The sequence below is a fragment of the Falco biarmicus genome, chromosome 4 (genome assembly GCF_023638135.1).
Source record: "Falco biarmicus isolate bFalBia1 chromosome 4, bFalBia1.pri, whole genome shotgun sequence".
Taxonomy (NCBI): domain Eukaryota; kingdom Metazoa; phylum Chordata; class Aves; order Falconiformes; family Falconidae; genus Falco; species Falco biarmicus.
This window is the reverse complement of record NC_079291.1, coordinates 12,230,439-12,248,792: the sequence shown is the minus strand read 5'-3', so window position 1 is coordinate 12,248,792 and position 18,354 is coordinate 12,230,439. Positions and strand designations below refer to the sequence as shown.

Below are 18,354 nucleotides of genomic sequence, written 5' to 3'. Positions count from 1 at the left end.
TATTTGAATTTAAAGTAAAATACAAATCCAATAGAAATCAAAATACAAACCTGCTAGCTTAGATACTGGAGAGAAGACATCAGCTGTTAACTGTAAAACTGATTTACACTCATGTGTTACTTTCATTTTGATTTGAGCTTATGCTAGTACACAGTCGTACATTTTGAACTTGGATTTACGGTTTATTCAAGTGTCATATTCTTAAGCAGCTTGAGTCCTGAATTCATGCAGCTGTATTTTTCCAGTTGCTCAGCTAAGGACTAATAAATGTGTGATCTCAATTTGTGTGTGTTTAAAATTAAAGGAGATTTTGTAGAATAGAGCTTGGTCTGAATGAGACTTACTGAGAAAGAGAATGTTTCTTCTGACTCAGCTTTTCAGTCTCGTTCATGTTAATTCTAACCTAATTTTTATATTAAGAATACTTGGGGGGGGGGGAGGGATAACAGAAGCTTCAGATTAAAAGTAGCTTGCAATACTGTCTTATTTAAGTTGTGCTTGAATCAGCTGGTATCTTCCTGCAGGTACTGGTGGTTCTATACCTACTTCTGATTATTGTCTTTGAGACACGATTATTTCCTTTTCTTTATTGCTTAGTTCGTTTTCTGAGAGCAGTGGAATCTTAAGACTTCATTAGACAGTAACCAACATCATTTCTAAACTGTTTTGTGTATACAGTGTTCCTTTCAAATAACATCCTAAAGGAATGCAGGTTCTCTGAGAATGTTTTCTTTTCCTCAGTTACTCAGAGCTGTTATTTACAAACATGCCACTCAGCAGGCCGATTTGTGTGGCAGCGTTTGTGGTTCTCTTGTGCAGATCTTACATTTTCTAATGTTCTGAAATGCTTCTCAAGCACTGACTTTTCTTTTATTCTTTGTAATTTTTATGTAGGCAATCGTGGCCAACAAAAATCGATGTACCCCAGGATCTGGAGGATGACCTTACAGCTTCTCCTCTTTCCCATGCAACTGTTCCTCAGTCACCAGCTCGCACGGCTGAGAACGTTCTCAATGGCCACCGAAGCAAGGCCCTTGGCGATTCAGCAAAGAAGGAGGATATCCCTGAATTAGCTGGACCGGCACTTTCAGCAGTCCCGTCGGTGAGCTTGAAACCCACTACAAGTGGGCGGAAGTGCTTGTTCAGAGTAGAAGAAGATGAAGAGGAGGATGAAGAAGATAAGAAACCTATTTCTCTTTCTACTCAAGTTGTTCTGCGCCGTAAGCCGTCAGTTACAAATCGTCTTACTTCAAGAAAGAGTGCACCAGTCCTCAATCAAATATTTGAGGAGGGCGAGTCAGATGATGAGTTTGACATGGATGAGAACTTGCCCCCAAAGCTCAGCAGGTTAAAAATGAATATTGCTTCACCTAGCACAGTGCATAAACGCTATCACAGGAGGAAAAGCCAGGGACGGGGCTCCAGTTGCAGTAGCTCAGAAACAAGTGATGACGACTCAGAAAGTAGGAGACGCCTAGACAAAGATAGTGGGTTTACTTACTCCTGGCATAGACGGGATAGTAGCGAAGGGCCACCTGGCAGTCAAGGAGATGGTGGTGGACAAAGCAAACCAAGTAATGGGAATGGAGGGGTAGACAAAACGAGCCCAAGTGATAACAACAAAGGTGGGGGGAGTCCCTCCGGTAGCTCCAGCGGTAGCACCAACAACACTTCAGGCTCCACTCGGAGATGCGCTGGATCTGGAAACTCAATGCAGCTATCGTCCAGAAGCGCAGGGGAACTGGTTGAAAGCCTGAAATTAATGAGCCTTTGCCTAGGCTCACAGATTCACGGCAGCACTAAATACATTATTGATCCTCAAAACAATCTGTCCTTTTCCAGTGTAAAAGTACAGGAGAAATCAACGTGGAAAATGTGTATAAGTTCCAGCGGAAGCGTGAACCAGGCTTCATCGTTGGGCAACCTAAAATTTTTTTCTGACCAAATGTCAGACACAGCAAACGAATTGGAACGGATAAAGAACAGGAACTTGAAAAATAATGTGCTACAACTACCTCTCTGCGAAAAGATGATATCTGTGAATATTCAGCGGAACCCAAAGGAGGGGCTGCTGTGTACCTCCAGTCAAACCAGTTGTTGTCATGTCATTTGACAATGACCTGACTCTAATAACTCTATCTACTTGACAGCATCATTCTTCCTGTTCAGAGCTGTGAACACCTTGTCACGGACCCCCTTTTGTTGTTTTTAGATTTTTAAGTGGGCTTTGAGCAGTTATTTATTACACTTTAATTTTGTGTTTGCTTGATGGTATGACAATGCATGGTCTTTGCATGCTGCTAGCAGATATGTTTTTCTTTTTCAATAAAACAGAATATTTTATTGTGTAATTTTTACATTTATAATTTTACTATGAAAGATCTGGATTAAATTAAAATAAATATCTGGATCCTAATGTAAATGGAGCACTTAGAAGTTCATGTTCTGCACTTAAACTAGAGAGAGAAGCTTTTGTTTGCTTGTGAAATGTTAATTCTTGTTCCGACCTTCTGTGATAACTAAAATACGTGATATGTGGCATACTTCTACGTGTCTGAAACAGAACCAAAGCAATAATGTTTTGATGCTGAAAACTCTTCAGGGAGCTTTCAGATGTTCCAAGGCTTGTACAAAGCAAAGATGCACTGAAAATTAGTGATCTTGAAATACGATTTTAAACCCACACCTATTTGTCTTAAGCTATGATATGGATTAAGTTGTGGCTCAAAAATCAAACTGAAAAGATCTTGTTTTGCTAGAGGCAGTTCCTTAAAAATAAAAAAATAAAAAAAAGGTAAGTAGATTTGTAAGGCAGCTTTCTCCCATAGAAATATGTTAATATTACAAGCAGACAATCTTCGTTTTTAATATAACAAAGGTAAATTAAGTCTACTTCTGAGTTTTTACATGCTAACTGAAAATAAAGTATTTGTATGAATTACTTTTGTTATTAGTATATCATGACACTTAATATTTTAGGTTTTTACCTTGTAAACCTTCTCCCCTATCCTCTCCTCCCCTCCCTGAGGTTTCAAAAGGCAATAAGGGATGGAAAACCTTTAGGTAATTGGATTCAAATTGAAATCGTTATTGTCACTTGCATTTTTCTCACTATTACTCTTTTTAAGACTTAAAATATTGCTGTTCCCCACATGTACACCACTTATTTCCCCTCGGTAATAATGCTTTTTCATAAAGTCCATTTAAAATAGCATATAGGAAAGTATTTATTTTACAGCTCTTAGCCTTTCTGTCAGGTTTCCTATTGCCATGGCAAGGTCCTGATTTAGAGTATTTCTGTACAAAAGGATACTTTTGACCAGATGAATTAACTTTGTGGAATTTTATTATCTAGAATAAAATATATTGCAGATTCCTAGTTTTGGGAAGGGCAAGAATGTTTTATTTTTTCATGCTGTGCACTGGGTCTTCTAAGCAATGCTAGTGAAACTGGTGGTGTTATGTAGCAGCGCCCTGGGCAGACAGACATTGGATGTCTGAGAGGAGTTTACACCGTTGAGCATCTTGTAACGCTTGCAGAATGGTCGAATACAACGCATTTCGTGTCCACCGCAGAGTGAGCAGAGCACCAAAGAACGGCGTTATGCTTGGTCATAATTTCTACAGCTCATGACAGCTCTTCTTGCTTAGTACAAGACTTTACTAAGCGTCTAAATTGCATGGGGTATCCTCCCTGGCTAGCCTTGCCAGGGATTTTACATTCTGCTTCCTACACAAGGCAAAGGATAAGTGTTAAAGTTTTAAACTCTAGTTGCAGTTTAGTCAGTGTGGTATTTTAAATCAAAAGCTACAAGAGTAGACGTGTGGGTGAAGCCATAGAACATATTTGCTTGACATTTTTGAGCAGGGATCTTACCAAGGGCCAGAAAAGAGATGTGTGGTTCACAGACTGTGAGCGTAACATCCAAGTAGGAGACAAGTTTATAAAGGGCATTGGCAATAAACTTATTTGTTGCAGCTTTTTTCCAAGTATTGTAAATACTCTTTCCTGATATTATGTACAGCCTTGGAATGGCACCTTTTAACTAACCCCAAGTGTATTTTGTTTCCAATGTTTTTATATACAACTGTATATATGGTGCTCACTTTAGAACAGCAGTGTTGACCATTTATGCTGCATAGTTGTATTATAGCCTTATAGTTGTGTGTGGCTGGTTGAACCTTTGGGTGTACAAATGTTAGTCTGAGTGGTGTCCTTTATCCATTTGTTGATAGGTGAATGATTGTGCATGTGGTGTATGTTGTATTATGTTGTCACGTAAAAGGAAGGGCGAGAATAACCACTACATTACGATAATATTGGACCAAACTATTTAGAGCAAGTAAACAGTTTCTTGTACCCCTTAACGTGTCTTTAAAAGTTGCATATAGTTACAGTAGCGTATAAATTAAATATTGTGGAAAACCAGTTAGTCTTGTATTTTTCTGTATGTGTGTATATAAATATATATATAAAAATAATGTACCTCTAGCAACTTAATCTGTATTTAAGATGTGACAATCTTGGCACAGAATTTTAAGAGTAGCAGTCTAAATAAGCAGAATTAATGAACAGAAATATAAAAATTTCTCACCAAGAAAGAATCTGTGTGTGTGTGTTAAGAGGGTACAGAAATATCAGCAGATCTTACTGCTTCCAGCAATGTTTGGCTTTTTCATTGTATAAACATTCATGGTGTGCGACAGAAATGGATTAAATCCAGTTAATAAAAGTGATACCTTGATTGATGCATAACCGATGATTTGCATGTCAATGCAGTTTGTTTCTCCTGGTGTTCCCTGTGTGAGGGCGACGCAAGCTCCTGGCCGAGTCCCCAGGCTGCAGCACATCAGAGGTCAGACCTTCCAGAGACACACTTGTGGGGAGTGAGTTCACATAAGAGTAACAAATTAAAATAGAAAGCAGTGGAAATGTCGGTGTGTTGCCTTGAAAAAATACAGCTTCATGTGTGGATGCATGTTAATTTGCAAACTTTCAGTTATTTTCTCACTTAGATGGAACTTGTTGATTTGGGTTTAAAGGTTGTCATGGTTGGCACCTGCTAAAATAGCTTTTTGTTTAAAGGTTGGGGTAGCTGCTGCTTAGGCAGAACTTCAGGATGCTTCAGACGGTTTAGTAAGCTTTGGAAGCTGCTGTTCAGCTAGCAAACGCTTTTGATACCTTGTCTGGCTTACCCTCTTCGTGATCCTGGTGCTGTTCTGGCAGCTTGTGCCTGGCAGCTCTGGAATTCAGAACACAACAGGCTTCAAAATCTCAGTTAAAATATTTGCTCTGTGTGTGCTGAGTCAGTCAGATGGGCCTTATTGCGGCCAGGGGTGTCTGTTGCAGTCACGGGAGGGATCCTTCACCCGCCCCTGCGGTAACTCTTGGGAAGGTAAGGTGCTTTGCTTGCGTTGGGTGGTTCTTGTTAGATGAAATCATCGGTCATATACCAGTCTGCCAAATCTGCATAGGTGGTGTGTGAACTAGTGAGGGCCTTTCCCTCGTGAAGGTGTATGTGAGTGGAAGTTTCACCAGTACAGACTGAATGTTTTTAGTCCAAACCTAACTCAGTACTAGTCGTCTTTGCAATGTAAAATGAGCAATAGTCAAAAACCCAATGTCGGCATCAGCACTGATGCATATCAAAAGCGAGTAGCAGGGCATGCGGGCTCTGTGCAAAGAGACGGGTGCCTGAAGTCAAGGCTATTGTCACCCAAACCACACAAGATCTAAAACCCCAGGGTAAGACAGAGCTCTGCACGCAGGCTCTGCTCTGTTTCTACTGTCACGTGTAACAGGATCCCAGGAGTTAATTCCAGTTACTGCAACTGCTTCACAGTGAACATTTCACAACTCTGCCCCACAGGGCAATGTTTAGACTGCCATGTGCTGGAAAACATCTGCTGTGAACGTAAAATTAAGTATGTCAGTGCACAATGGAGAGAACTGATATACTTAAGCTCAGATTCAGGCGTGTGCTCCCGCTGTGGTCACTTACAAACCGCTGTGCCCTAGGTGGGGGAGCAGTGCTGCTTATCGCTGTTTCCCGAGGTACTGTGAAAAACGATGCGGGAGGGAGGGGGCAGCCAGCCAGCACTGCTGGAACGTGTTCTGCGGGCATGCGCTGCAGCATGGTGCGCTGGATTGCTGGGGAGCGGGTGGCTTCTGGTGTCTTCTCACGGCTTCTGGTGTCTTCTCATGCGTGTTACCGGTTCAGCCGTAGCGATGTCTGTGGTGACCTGTGGCTGGAGCAGCTTGGCACAGCCTGCTCGCCTGCAGTGCCTTAACACAGCGCCCGTGATTGAACTGCTTGTGAAACACGAACTGTAACCCAGGCAGAGATGGGATGGACACAGGGTGTTTGGCATGCTTGGAGGGATTACTGGCATTTAACAGGTTTTGTAATTGTATGCAATTAATGTGTGATTGCTTTATGATTGGCTAGTTGCGTGAAGCTGTACCCACAGGCTTTTGTAGCTGGGACCTTGCCCTTGCTGGTGAGCTTCCCAGCTCTGGTTAATGCAAAGTGGGGTGGAGGCGGCAGCAGGCAAGGAGCAGCCAAGGAACTTGCGGGGCTGTGACCATGCCCGAGCAAGGAAAGGTGTAGCAAGTCTTGTACTGTAGCCTTAAGATGACAAGGCCAAGCAGTAACATCTCAGTAGCTGGTATACGTGGGTCAGTTTTCTTCTTTTGATGAATTTTTCATTAGCAAATAAAGACACATGGTAGCCGGTTACAGAGAAATCCCAAGGTAGATGGCTGGCAATAGAGAATGGGGCAAACTGGAATGTCCCAAACATCGGAGACAGCCAAACCGAGCTGACAGCCTTTCTCATGGTTCAGTTGATGTGGATGAATCAGTAGAGCTCTGTCTGTTGCTAATTCCAGATTATGACTTGCTTTCAGTAAAAGGTGTTTGAGTAATAACACCTTGATGTGACTGCACTTGGGAAAGCGCAGCTGACTCGCTTAGCTGCCTCTTGCCTGAAGCCAGCGAGGTTCCCTCACCGAAGTCATGTAGGTACAGCGTTTCAAGGGACAGCTGGATTGCCCTTCTCCTGAGGATTGCCCTCCTTTGTAGCTCTTAGCTGGCTCCCTCCTTGAAGTAAAAGTTCTGGGTTTTGGGTTTTTTGGTTTGTTTTGGTTTTTTTTTAGCTCGTAACAGGTTGAATCAGTTTGGACTATCTGCATGTATTACAAATGACATCAATTTCTAGAAGTCAGGAACCCTGAATTAGTGACAGAGTAAAGTCTGTTATGCTAGGGGAATAAAAAAAATATAAATATTTACTTTCTTAGATGGTAGAAGAATTACCTTGTATGAAAAATGTAAGTATACTTGATACTGCAGAGGACCTGAAAAGCATGGGGTTTTTGTAAGGACTTCACTAGGCTCTCAGACATGTCGTGTCAGATCTCCTTAGTAATTAAGTTCGGCAAACCCTTGTGTAACATCTTCCTATTTCCTCCCTCTTGCTACTCTCTCTTGGGAAATACAGGGTGGGGGGAAAAATCTGTTTTTCTTTCTGGGGCTCTTGTGTGCCACATCCACTGAGCTCAAAGGCCCAAGGCCTGGGATGGGAGCTAGGAGGAAAGGCTGATGAGCCCTCTTACCCCACAGCCAGGATCGCCCTCATCACACCAGCGATGACAGATGCCATCACCACTGTGTTTAATGTGAAGCAGTGGGGTGCAGAGAGATTCCTCCTCTCTGAGGGCATCAATCTTCAGGGCTGGCAGGTGAGTCACCAGGCACTTACCCCTCCAACACTTGGATGAGGCACAGGAGAACTTAGGCTAGCAAAAGTACGCTGTGGTAGTAGGCATGGTTCCCACTGGCTTTGCTTATTCAAATAAGGAAATAAACTCTCAAATTGGTGCAAGTCTCTCAGAAGGAGATTTGAGACTGGTTCCCTCAAGTCTAGGTAGGCTAAAATATCCAGAATGGCTTGCCTGCTTACAGAGAAACCTTTCCTCATGTAGTGATTCCAGTGTTTTCCTCTTCTGCTGTCCTCAGATTCACAGGAGGTGCTGCAGTCTGGCAAGTACAGCAGAGCTCTTGAGGCAGCAGATCCCTCTGGGCCACACAATTAGACCTGTGGCTCCCAACATACCTGATGACAGAACTTGTACCACCAGTAATTTTTTCCTTAAAACCAGCTTTCTTGGTTGTTATTGCTGCTGCTAAGGAGATGTGTAAAATTCAAGCCTTATAGATAGATAGGTACAGGTTACTCCTGCATAGTCACCTTCCCAAACAGGCTCCTTCCACACTCATCCTAGGCTTCTCCCTAAGCTGGAGACCAGAGATGAACTTACTTCATTTCTTAGACCCAGGCAGTGGAAGAACTGCCGCACCCCCAAGTCTGTCTGTCTGTACTCCTGATGAAAGGGCCAGAGCCAAGGCTGCCCATGTGGGGTGGAAGGGTCAATGACTGTGCCAGGAACCTCCAAGGATGGGACTTGCTGCTCATAATGGGGGCACAGGCAGAATGTAAACTGCATCGTGCCCAGTCCTGAGGCAGCAGCTCGGAGCCCATTCATGCTTTCCAGAATCCCAGCAGGAACCCACCACTCTTTGCCTAAAGGGCCTGAGCTGCAGCTTCAGCTATCACTGTACGCAAACTGCTCGGTGACCTCAAGGAAGAAGATGGCAGATGCTTACCAGGAACCAGATGCGTCTGACCTAGGTGGCTCTGTCTCAGTTCAGTGCGCTTTCCCCTGTAGCCCACTGTGCCCTTCCCTGCTGCATGTTGAGAAAACCAGACCCATGGCCTCATATGTCAGCTCTGCACCAGGGCACGGCCTGAGCACAGTGGATGAGTGAAGTCACCACTCCCCTGTGCCTTGGGGACACTTAGCTGGACTAGGAACAGACATACAGATTACATAGCTTATGAATGGCAGTTACTGGTAAATATCTTATTTATTCATTTGAGTATTTTCATCTGTCAGTAAGTTTCATCCCTAGCATCCCACAATTTGTATAGACACACTGAAAGCAGAAAGAAAACAAAGACATTCAGAAGCATAGACAGAAACAATTTTGCTCTCAAATGAGAAAGCAGGTGACATCATTAATGCAAAACACAAAAGGACAAACCAAAATCCAGTATCAAACCAATATTAAACAGTATGAAACACAGCAAATCCCCCCCAGTAAAAGGACAAAGAGCAGCACATACAGAGGAACAGGAGTTAAATTTCAGTTCAGAGACAAACTATTACTTGCCGTATACAGGTAACAGCTCTCAGCAAGCTAAAGCATGTGCTCTTCAGGGCAGAAACACTCTGTCATGACTTGACATGTGCAGCATCTGTGACGCTAAAACAAGAATTCCCCCAATATCTAGAACAAACTAATCCCTACAAAACAAAGGATTCTCATACTTCTTCACTCACACTATAGAGGATGACAACTCCTCCATACCTACTAGCTTTAGGTGGAGAATCCACCTAAAGAACAGTATTATCTCCATTTATAGATAAGGAAACTAAGCAGAAGTAAAAGGATCTGCTCAAGGCAAGGGCAACAGCTAAGATAAGTTACGTCACCGGGTACTTAAACCCTTACTAGATGTTTTCCTGTTAGTCTACAGAAAACAGGAGAATGAAAGGACCACGAGGACAACCACAAAGTCTGTTTTGCAGAAATCTACTTTTTTTTGTTCCACATGATCACAGTTGAGACACTACTTGATTCCTTTTCTAATCCATCTTATAAAATTATTCCAGACACCTGATACAGTTGCCATCAGCAAACCACACCAACTTTACGCTCACAAACCAGCACAAATTAGCAGACCAGCAGAATCCCTTCAAAACGGCTATGACAAGTTTGCAAGAACATACTCCGCAAGGAACCCATCCCACAGATTTTTCTTCTCCTGAACTGTTCACTCAAAAGCACTGACTAGGCAGCACGAGCTGCTTGAGCAAACATGAGCTACTTTAGATCAAAGCGGGCAAGAAAAATGCAAAGCTGGGGAGCTTTCATGGAGAACATGCTGGTCCTCTCTTCAAAAAAAGCTTCTGTTTTGGGATCTCTGCAGTGCTACAGGAAGGGAGATGCGCTCCCCTCGGAGATCTCTGCTGGCTGCTCAGGGCAGAGCTTGTGCAGCCACAACCCGCCACAGCTTCAGGAACAGGCTGTGAAACGGCAGCAGCCGGTGAGATACCCCTGAAATAGCAGCAGCGTGTGGGACGCACAGTGGGAGATGCAAGAACAGAAACAGCAGCTGTAGCACAGTTTTGCTCCTCTCCCAAGGGAAGAGAGTCGTTTCTTACTGGGTCACGCTTGAAGGGTTTGAGAAATGCTAATTTTAAATTCCAGACAGAATACATTATTTTGGCTTAGTTATACTACTCTGCTGTGGGGGACCTGTGGCAGAAATCTGAAATGTGCAAAGTAGGCAAATACCTTATATTACTGTAACAGCAGATTTTTCCAGAGTCCCAGCAAGTATCACATACAGGTAAGTTACATCTACCAAAGATGAAGGTCACAGCAGGAGAAAATAAACTGTCTCAAGGTCACAGGAGCAAACACTGTAGATTTTGGTCCTATTACTGTCAGAAAACAATGAAACATTAGGAAAATTACCTTTTTGTGAAATGCAAGAAAAAAAAAAATCAGATATTCACTACATATACAAGTACTGGTGTATCAAGTGCCAGGTTTAATTGATCTGTTACTAGCAGTTCATTTAACCAGAAGATGCATTCATACAATACTGCAGTTCAAGGTCCAGGGAAATGATAGGAAAATCTAATGTAAATTAAAAAATAAATACACTTCATACATTACTGATCAGCAATCTGTTTCCTACAAAATGCTTTTTACCCAGCTTTTGAAAAGACTTTAGCAGGGGCTTATTTAGGTAAGTAGCACACGGGAGAAATATTACAAAGTATGCATTATATAATGTTCAGCTTTTTCTCAGATCATACAGGGAACAATCATGTACAATTATGCAATGTATAAAATATTTAAATTAATTTGCTATGTGCAAACAGCAGCTAATAAGCAAGTCTTTGAAATAATACAGGATTGATTAGCTATTGTAATAAAGGAACAAAAGGGGCAATGACCCCAAAGAGACATTACACTGTGAATTAAACACTAGTCTACCTTCTTTTTTCTTTTACAAAGTTGCAGTTGAAAACTCCAGTCATTTCTGGACGCTTGCTCACAGGATCTGTTTTCAATCACTTGAAGCACGGTGAGTCTGGCAGATTTCAACCAGACTTTGCATAAGCTGGAGTGTTTTATTTGGTGTTAGCTTCATGAACAGTTGCATGTAAGAAACAAAGAGAGCAGGAGAAAATACTTTTCTTACAGCATAAGGCAAAGAATATTTACCAAGTATCATATAAGCAGGTACCACCTACTCAATAGATGGTAGAGTGCACACTCTGAGAGCTATACATCATCATAAACAAACGCTCAAGAAGTGCCCACATTCACATGTGACTGCTTTAGTCATCCTCATTCCTTCATGTTTACTCCTTCAGTGACTCAGCCGCAAGCTTCATTTGCTGCGAGAGAAGGGAAAAAAGAAAAGGTACACTAAGTGCAGTGGTAGCATGATGAATTACACAAAACAGCAAAATCTGAAAGCAGGACACTTCTGAACCCAACTGAATAATAAAACCACACAAAAAAAATAACTTTTGCTTTGATAGTTAGAAAAACCCCACAAGTCAACATGTTATGCTTGACTTTTACAAAAGACAGTTTTAACAGAGGTATTGCTTTTCACACCAAAAGACTCGGCAAGTGACACAATTTGTGTGTTAATTCTTGTTGCGATGAATAATGCCTTATGCTGAAATTACTGGGCCCAACAGGTACCAAAAAACCCCTTCTCCCTCAGACTCATGACTGGGGGGAACTGCTGCAAGAAAAGCAAAATGAAAAGCTGGGGGAAATTACTGTTGTGTTGGAACTATCTTCTGCCACTCCTAGGCAGTAACTGCTCGTGACAATGCACTGTGCGAGTTGGCATCGCCACCGCTGCCCCTGGAAATCCCCGACCCCTGTATTTCTGGTCGCGCCTGTGTGCAGGGTGACCAGCAGTCACTTTATCTCTTCTTTGGCTGTTACCTAAAACAATGGCAGTGAGCACAGACAGGTACAGCTGATGGGCTTCCCTGGAAATCCACTCCTACGTTTAGGAAGGCATGGATACCAGGCTAGAAATAAGACTGCTTATCTCCAAATCACAGATTGATTTATTTATTAAAACGCAGTTCTTTGAGATAACTTCATATAAGCAAAATGCTCACCAGAATGAAAGACTGTGATATCAGAATCTCAGACACAAAGGGAATTTAAAAAAAAAATATTAATTGTTCCTTGATATAACAGATATTCATTCTGAAGACACAAAAGCAATTTGCTTAGTCAGTGGGAGAATCTACCTACTGGCAAAGTGTTATGCACATTTTTAAGGTACATGCTTTACAGATGTAAAATTTTAGTTCACTATGAAGTCTTCAGTACTACGGAGGGTTTTTTTTCGTTTTAGAAAAATCATAAAAGTAATTTAGTCTTAAATATTTAAATTTTTAAGGGCTCTCAAAAGGTCAAGGAACTACTAACACAACACCGCCCCCAGTTTCCCATTGCACGGATGTTAAGTTACTCAGTATTTCTGTATTACCACCCCCCCACCCCCCCCTTTTCTTTTCCTATTGAATTGAACGAAAACATCCTGTGATATAAAAAAAGAGGTAGCAGACTGCTATGGTGATATGTGTAATTGTTTTTATTTTCATTATCTTAGGACATCACCAGAGAGATCTCAATGTGAAACTAGAATAACAGTTCCAGGCGTGAAAAATATCTGCTGCGTAAGACAAACCAGAGCCATTCTTTGAAGCTTCTTGTTAAAGAGGATGTTTCATAATACAGAATCTACAGAGGCAATAAGAGCAGAGTTTAAACTGTGTCAAAGGCTTTTCTCATGCATAACCTGTGGTTGTCAGCTAAGGGTCTTGCACTGTCTCTAAGGCTGGAAACCACCCTGATAGACTAAGAAATAACATGACTTAATTAAAAAAAAAAAAAAAAAAAAAAGACTGAGAGACAACAGTCAAAGGAAGGAGACTTGATGGAGACCAGCCCAAAGGACAGGGTGAAGAGCAAAGGTAAGGAGATGCACAGCACTGCTGGAATTCAGGAGGCCATAGGCTGGTGTCCAGCATGACTGCCTCCTTCGAGGCAATTTGGCAGACAAGGAAAGAAAAAAGGCTGAAAAAATGTAAGTGATCATATGAATTTATGCATCTTCCAACTCCTAAGCAGCTGTGTAGTTTCCGTATCATCCACCCAGTGGTAGATGGACATAAGCTTCTGAAAAGTCTTTTCTTTTATGCTTGTGCTTGATTTTATACAAATGGCCCAGTACATATGAGCTATTAGAAAGACTAATACCTAATAATGCTACAAAAAAAAAAACTGGAAAAGAGGAAACTGCAGATACAGTGGACACTTTCATTCAGTTTCTGTCCATAACATAAAGACATCAGATTGCTTTAATACAGCACCTTCTAACTTTCCTTTGCTGTTAGTCTGTGTCTGAACCCTTTCCAAAACATTACTCTGCATGATAAAACCCACCTACAATAACTGTTCTTTACCACTTTTAGTCTGTATTTCCATGCCATCTATAAGGGAAGTAAAATTAGTTTGTGATGCAAATATTTATACACTTCTCCATAGCAACAGTGCAGAAAAAAAAGCCATAGCTAAATGCTGGAATACAGATTCCTCTTCTGCAACCTGATTTACTTAAACAAGTGTCTGTATAAAAGTATAGCATTCAAATTAAAGTGCCTTCTACCCTTATCGTAAAAACATTTTAAAAGTACAGAAGACAGAACCTACTTAATTCAGTTCATGATGCACCCAATTACAACCTAATTCTCTTATTTTAGAATGATTTTCTTAAATTCTGAGCACTGTTGTAATTATAAGGGGATTGATGAGGAACATAGAAAACAGGAAACGTATTTTTATTCTCTGATTTCTGCAGAGCTTGCCAAAGTCTGGAAAAAATCCCAAGCACATGGCTATTACTGATGACTATATGGCAATCTGTCCAAAATCTCTGTACAAGTGGGACTACTGTAATTTATTTTTGAAGGCCTTCCTAGTTTTAACTGAGCAATTCTTATGCTAATATTCTTTTATGCTGGGAATCTTATACTAGCGTATTATTTATACATACATATATATATATTCTTATGCTATATATTAATTTAAAATATATGAAGAACAAACAAATTTCCCAGCTTCTTTAGTGGGCCAGTGAGTAGAAAAAACTCTTAAAATAGCTTCACATGCTGCCATGGCGCACACAGCCTGGGCAAAACCAGTCCAAATGCAGTCACTCATGTATTTCAGGAAATTAATCACAAGCAATGCAAAAACCCCAAGAGCTGCATATTTCATTTCTTCTTTATAATTTCTAATACCAAAACATATTTCGCAGTACCTGACAGCATCAGGCTCCCCTAAGAGCTATTACTTCGGCAAGAAACGTGTGGTGGCACCATTAGACAGTGAAATTCTTTGCCAAGTTCAGGCTGAAGAATTTTTCGTTTCTTTCACTATGAAAGGAAATGTTCTTTTTTACTGGGAAAATATTTCTCTAGGACAACATATGGGAAAGGGAGTATGTATTTTCTGATAATGAAAAAGGGAACTGACAAGGCACATTTTAAAATCACCTTTCCCCTGATGGCCCCAACAGGCTCAATGACAAACCTATGGGACTGAGTTTGCCCTTCCATCAAAAAGGCATTTCTTTGTCAGTTTTAAGTAGTGTATTAAAAATACAGAAAAAGGAGATTAAAAACTTATTTATCCACTTTTCAAACCTACTAGACACGTAACGACAAAGAAAAACAACGCTCAGCTGAGGGGTATTAAAAGCCTCTGTACACTAACCAGAGGCACAGTTCAGAAATGAGTTGGCTCAAGAAACCACTCTTTATTATCAGCCGAGGGTTACTGGTGAAAGGTTTATGCTTCTGTTTTGCAAAATAGGTGGCTGGTGCTTGACAAGTGATCACACACTCCTGCTCCCTATCAAGCTAGGCCTGGCTCTGTGCAGCACCTAGGACCACATCTCTCTCCCACTGTGGGGCTGTACCAACTCAGTGGTCCGTTTTATGCGGCACACTTAGCTACAGTACCCTGTGCATGCAGTATGTACGCGAAGCGTATGTTTAAACTAATACTAATTTATTGTAGTGGGGCTATTGTGTTGTTTATTCTAAAATTCTACTGTTAGGAAGTGCTCTAAATATTTATCTGCTGTAATTCAATAGATTTGCTATTTCCATTTTATTAAATTTAGATTTCTTTGTAAAGCACACATAATATAATTAGACAGTATTTTCAGTAGAAACAGCAAAAATCCTTCAATGTGGTAAAGCCTATTTGTAAACCAATTACTTAGTTTTCACTACACTTCAGCATTAAATTTTCTGAAAGCATTTTAATAAAACATAGCAGATACTTTTGCACTACAAGTACAGTTGCATACCAAGCCTGGAAATCAGGCTACTTCCTTTGTGTGTTCATAGCCACAGCCACAAATTCTAGTATGCAGGGTACTGACTGTAGTTACCAACAACTGGTAACTCTCCAGTTCGAAGGTCTATGGCAGTCTGATCTTGTGAATTAGTGCTACAATACCACCTTATATATGCAAGTAAAACAAATAGCCACAAACATGAACTAACAGATATACACAGTAACACCACAGACCTTGACTAAAGCCAAACCGGTTGAGTTGCCAAGGGATTTACCACTAGCAGTGCCAGGGCTTTGGTCAAGCCACAGCCTCACAGAAAATCTAAGTTGCCTCTGCACAGCATGAGGAGAACCGTGGCCCACCTTCATTTTCAAACCCTGCTCACAGAGCCCATGGGTGACAAGATACTTTGCGTGTCACTCTGTGCAGTAGGGTTGCTTTGAGCAGGGACACTGCGTGCCCCGGCGTGAAGCTTCATTCTACCCATGCGGCTAGGAAGCGTCTGCTGCCTTTTGCAAACCCTATCTTGCAAATCAATCTGTGACCTTCCTTCTGCAAGAGAGGATGAGAGACGACCCAGCATTTCTGCAGCTACCACTGCTCGTTTCACACACACTCATAACCTAATCACACACTCTCAACTTTCCTTCATGGTTTCTACAGGACAGCCAACATCAGGGGGTTAACAGTCTTTGCATTCCTTTTTTCTGTTGATCTTTTTAATGTCGATTTCTTGCACTCGCTGAACGCCATGTCAAATGCTTAGAACACTGTTATTTTCTAGTTATGCTCAGTCCTGGTAAGCCAGCCTCTAAGTACTCTTAATTTTACCACTGCATGTGTTAACGCTAAGTGACAATTCAACCACAACCTGAGGAAAACAATTCTAAAAAATAAAAGCACTTAAAAGTGAAAATCAATGAAACCAGGAGTTAAGACTCACCGGTTTGGTGCTTTTCCATTAGCATACTCAATTGTACACGTATGTTTGCATATATGAGGAACAGGCATGTAAATAGCCATATAGTTAAATGCAAGACGACATGAAGGCATGTTTCTTATCAGCAACTCCATCTTCTGCTTTTCCTGTATCTACCATGTAGAGCAGCTCATTAAGTGCTTTACTGCTTAAAGAAAGCGTAGCATTACATGGTATCTTTCCGACTTTCTCAAATTAATTATAATATGAAATTATGATGGAGATATATTAAAATTAAGTCTTTCCCAATGGTGCACAGTCACAACAAAGGTAGTTCCTTGGGTCTTGCCTGAGCTGACAACTGCAAGAACTGTATCAACTTAATCTGTAAGCACCTGCCAGTTACAGAAGTGGCAAATTAACACCCACTTGCAAAACTCAGTAAGCCTCTTCCTTCCACATCTAATACTTTATTCTGTGTAAAAGTGTAATGGAAATTTTTTCTCACTGATTATAATGGCGGAAAGTTGTATTAACTTTGTATCTAGAACTACAAACCTTCCCTCAAGGTCTTTGCACATGGCATTGAACCCTCTGCAGGGAACGGAGCTTAAGGACTTCAGGTCTGACGTAAATTTTAAGCCTCATTTCTGACTCTGACCAGTTTTTCAGCAACCTCTTAGTTGCTATAGCTGGAGATGATAACGGAGGCTTGTTTGCAGTAGTGATAAATAGCTTCTATGCTAGTATAGTCCTGTTTATAAATCCCAGGACTTCTGTGTTGTATCACACAGCCACAATATACCACTGAATGCTTATTTTCAGTAACTCATCCAATACAACCCTTAAGTCTTCCTGAAAGCTATTGATTTCCAGAGTACAGTTTCCCCTCTGCTTAATATGATAAAAGACTTGTAGGAACAACTTAACAACTTCCATATTTACCAGAGGCAAGAGGAATAGCCCTGTGATGCTGCAAACCAGTGAAAACGACTCTCCACAAAGAAAAGACATACATAAGCATTAAACAGCCAAAATGCAAATTATTGATAAGGAGGTGAGAAGAATTTTAAACTGAAGATAACAAAAGAAAATGCTGAATTGTATAGCTCTCATGAGAAAGACTCTGTAAGCAATTACAGTAATTTAACTTCTTGAGGACTGAAAAGTTACCAAGCTCTGCGCCTATTTTATTCTCCTTACCTCTAGGCTGCATCTGGAATATTGTGTGTAGTTTTAGGCCCTCCAGTATAACAAGGATACTGATCAGCTTCACCAAATCCAGCCATGGGACACAGGATGGGTGGAAAGTTGATGCACATGCACTGTGAGAAAAGGCTGAGACACCTGCCAATATCTACAAGGAGGCTGGCAAAAAGATGGAGCCAGGCTCTTTGCTGAGGTGCACAGCAAGAGATCAAGAAACACAATGGTCATAAAGTAATAAGCCAACCCCCCCCCCCCCCCCCCCAAACCTCACTACAAGCATAACTAAGCACTGCAGCAGAGGCCCTGGGAGGTTTTGCAGTCTCTGTCCTCAGAGGTTTTCAAGACCTGACTGGAAAAAGCCCCAAGCAACCTGGTCTGAAAATGCTGTTGACCCTGCTTTGAGCAAGGGATTGGACTAGAGGCCTTCTGAGGTCCCTCCCAGGCTGATTTTTATAGTTGTTCCTACAGGAACTGTGACAGAGAAGTTTGCCTGGACTCTACAGATCTAGAGTGAGAATCACAACTAATAGCAGGTAACAGCAAACAGCAAAAGAATAATTCTCTTCTTTCCTTTTGTGTATGCTTAGTTCATGACAGAGTACCAAGTACAAAAAGCTACTAGTGTTAATGGAACAATAAGATTGCTTAATATTTCTTTATTAGATATTTAATAA

At 41.2% G+C, this 18,354-nt stretch overlaps 2 protein-coding genes across 5 annotated transcripts in view; one reads left to right on the top strand and one right to left on the bottom strand.

Annotated features, from left to right (window-relative positions):
- SNRK (SNF related kinase) overlaps positions 1-4,756 on the top strand; it is a 42,238-nt gene extending 37,482 nt beyond the window's left edge. For both annotated transcript variants that reach the window (XM_056334755.1, XM_056334756.1), the window contains exon 7: positions 895-4,756. In XM_056334755.1, coding sequence (XP_056190730.1) covers positions 895-2,113 — 1,219 coding nt within the window. In that variant the 3' untranslated portion in view covers positions 2,114-4,756. The remainder of the gene's footprint in view (positions 1-894) is intronic.
- A 5,907-nt stretch (positions 4,757-10,663) lies between these two features.
- Positions 10,664-18,354, bottom strand: part of ANO10 (anoctamin 10) — a 128,290-nt gene continuing 120,599 nt past the window's right edge. For all 3 annotated transcript variants that reach the window (XM_056334757.1, XM_056334759.1, XM_056334758.1), the window contains one exon: positions 10,664-11,542. In XM_056334757.1, coding sequence (XP_056190732.1) covers positions 11,507-11,542 — 36 coding nt within the window. In that variant the 3' untranslated portion in view covers positions 10,664-11,506. The remainder of the gene's footprint in view (positions 11,543-18,354) is intronic.